Here is a 2,500-nt window from a genome sequence, read left to right on the forward strand (position 1 = left end):
GTTCTCTCTGCTTGGTCGTTATAAAGTTTCTGCACAAGATTTGACGCGATGTAAGTACATTAATTTATTTGTTAACATCGTCGATCCACAACTTTCAAACTCCCAGGCAAATCTCAACAAGGACTAACTCACTCGCTGCCATTGTCCGCATATGCGGACATCGTCGGAGTGACGCGTCGGATGCGAAAATCAAAAGCAGATGTGATATCTTACGTCACCTCTGGTCAGCTTTTCATTCACACACGCTGCGTGTGTGTCGCGATAAGCTCAACCGCAGTTGATAACAAAGCGTGCCCCCTGTCAGCTTTGTAAGTTGTTTGACAAGATGGCGTCACGGCGAAGTGTTCGACACGGTCGGAGAGGTGAAATGTTACTCAACGTCGAAGATGCTTTGGAAATGATCCAAACTGAAGGCTCTGATGTCGAAGGAGATAATGTTGATTCTTCGGACAGTTAATTTGAACCAGATCCCGATGAACTAGAAACAGATTCGGCTGCTGAAGAGAGTGTTTACAATGGAGAGGAAAGTGAGGGACATGTGCCAGCAGATGAGACAGACACAGACGACGAAACCACTGAGGAAACGGACGATTTTGCAAGTGTTTTCACCAGTGATTGGACTGACAATTTTTCCTTTTTCCCTCTTGCACATCCCTTCACTGGCATACCAGGTTTGTCAGCTGACTGGCCAGTCAACACCCAGCCAGTTGAGTTTTTTCTTTGTTCTTTGATTTTCATTATGTAGAGACAATATATTTTTTTGTATGTGTGAATTTCAACTTTCTTCACCACCTGTTCATACTTCATTGCATGCACTAGGTCTTCAGTTCCTCAAATAGTGTTAGAATGTGATGTGAAACATGTTGGTGTACCTTTCTGATGGGTGCAAAAATGCTAAAAAATACACTAAATATGGATACCGCGATCAACATCAAGATAGTGAGTAAATACTTTGATTTTTTGCACACATATGGAACAACATTCCTTGCATACATATACTAAATATCAATTGTCTGGGTGTTTATTTGTTTTTTTTTACAATTTTTTCCCCATCCTATACAAACCCTTGGTTTTCAGGGATTGGCAAGGGCAAAAACTCTTGGCATGGAGTGAGCTAAGGTATGGTGGATTTCTGTGAGGTACTAGCTTCCTCAAGGGTCTTACTGAAGTAAATTATTGCAGTGACAGAATGTCATTGTCGTCAGCATGGTTGTCATCGTAATTGTCATCAATGCCTACATCGTCATCGTCATCATCATTATCGTCGTTTTCGTCATTATGCATATCGTCGTAATCATCATAATCGTCGTTGATATCACCATCAGTATCACTGCCACCATCATCATCGTCATTATCATTGTTATCGTCATCGTTGTGCATGTCGCCGTAATTATCATGGTCGTCGTTGATATTGCCTTGTCATGCATGGTCACGACCACCACCATCATTCTCTTTATTTCATCATCATCACTACTCCCTCATGATAATTCTGATATTTCAGCGTCGCATCTACCTCCATCATAAACGGTAAAGGGGAAAAAAAAGGGGGGGTATTTTGGTAGCAACCAAATGTAACACAAAAGCTGACTTTTTAAACTCAAGACAACGACAAGCACAACCAGCAATATCATCACCATCATGATCGTCATCATCATCATCATCATCAGCAGCAGCAGCAGCAACAGCATGGTCGTCGTTGTCTTCGTCGCCAACGTAATGATGATTTTCTTTCATCATCATCATCATCATCATCACCATTACCACCATAAACCACCGAACATCACCAACTTCCTTCACCACCATCGCCTATCCATCACCCAATCCTCTGCTCCAAGGAGGAAGGCGGCAGAATGGTTAAGACGCTCAGCTTGCAAATACAGAGAGTCCGTGAGGGTGTGGGTTCGAATCCCGCTCTCGCCCTTTCTCCCCACTTTGACTGGAAAATCAAACTGAGCGTCTAGAGACGATAAACCGAAGTCAAGTGAGCAGCACGCACTTGGCGCACTGAAAAAGAACCCAGGACAACGAGAGTGTTGTCATATGGCAAAATCGTGTAACAGGACATCCACTGTGCTCGGTAAACAAATATACAAGCATGCACTCAAGGCCTGACTAAGCGCGTCGGGTCATATGCTGCTGGTCAGGCATATGCCTAGTAGATGTGGTGTAGCGTATATGCCTTCGTCCAAACGCAGTGACCTCCTCCTTAAAAAACAAACAAACAAAAAAAACCCCCCAAAAAAAACCAACCCAAAACAACAACAACAACAACAAAAACAACAACAAAAAAACAACACCCTGAAAACAGAAAACTCCACTCCGAAGCCAGTCATGCCAGTCACCTTGACGTTGACGACGGCCTGGGCCTTCAGAGGCTTGGAGCCTCTGTCCAGAGCCTCCACCACCAGCCTGAGAGCCTTCCCTTGGAGATGGGTAAGGTCCTGAACAGAGCGGATCTCCCCAGTCGTCTCGTTGATCGTGAAGGCGTTCGCGTTGTCGT

The 2,500-nt window shown here is 44.2% G+C and overlaps 1 protein-coding gene across 1 annotated transcript in view; it reads right to left on the minus strand.

The window, feature by feature from the left end:
• Window positions 1-2,500, minus strand: part of LOC143285945 (protocadherin-9-like) — a 20,616-nt gene that overhangs the window by 7,119 nt on the left and 10,997 nt on the right. Inside the window, exon 3 of the mRNA XM_076593395.1 lies at window positions 2,343-2,500. This exon is cut by the window's right edge and continues 31 nt beyond it. Within this exon, the coding sequence (XP_076449510.1) occupies window positions 2,343-2,500 (158 nt within the window). The remainder of the gene's footprint in view (window positions 1-2,342) is intronic.

The sequence above is a fragment of the Babylonia areolata genome, chromosome 9, assembly GCF_041734735.1.
Source record: "Babylonia areolata isolate BAREFJ2019XMU chromosome 9, ASM4173473v1, whole genome shotgun sequence".
Lineage (NCBI taxonomy): Eukaryota > Metazoa > Mollusca > Gastropoda > Neogastropoda > Buccinidae > Babylonia > Babylonia areolata.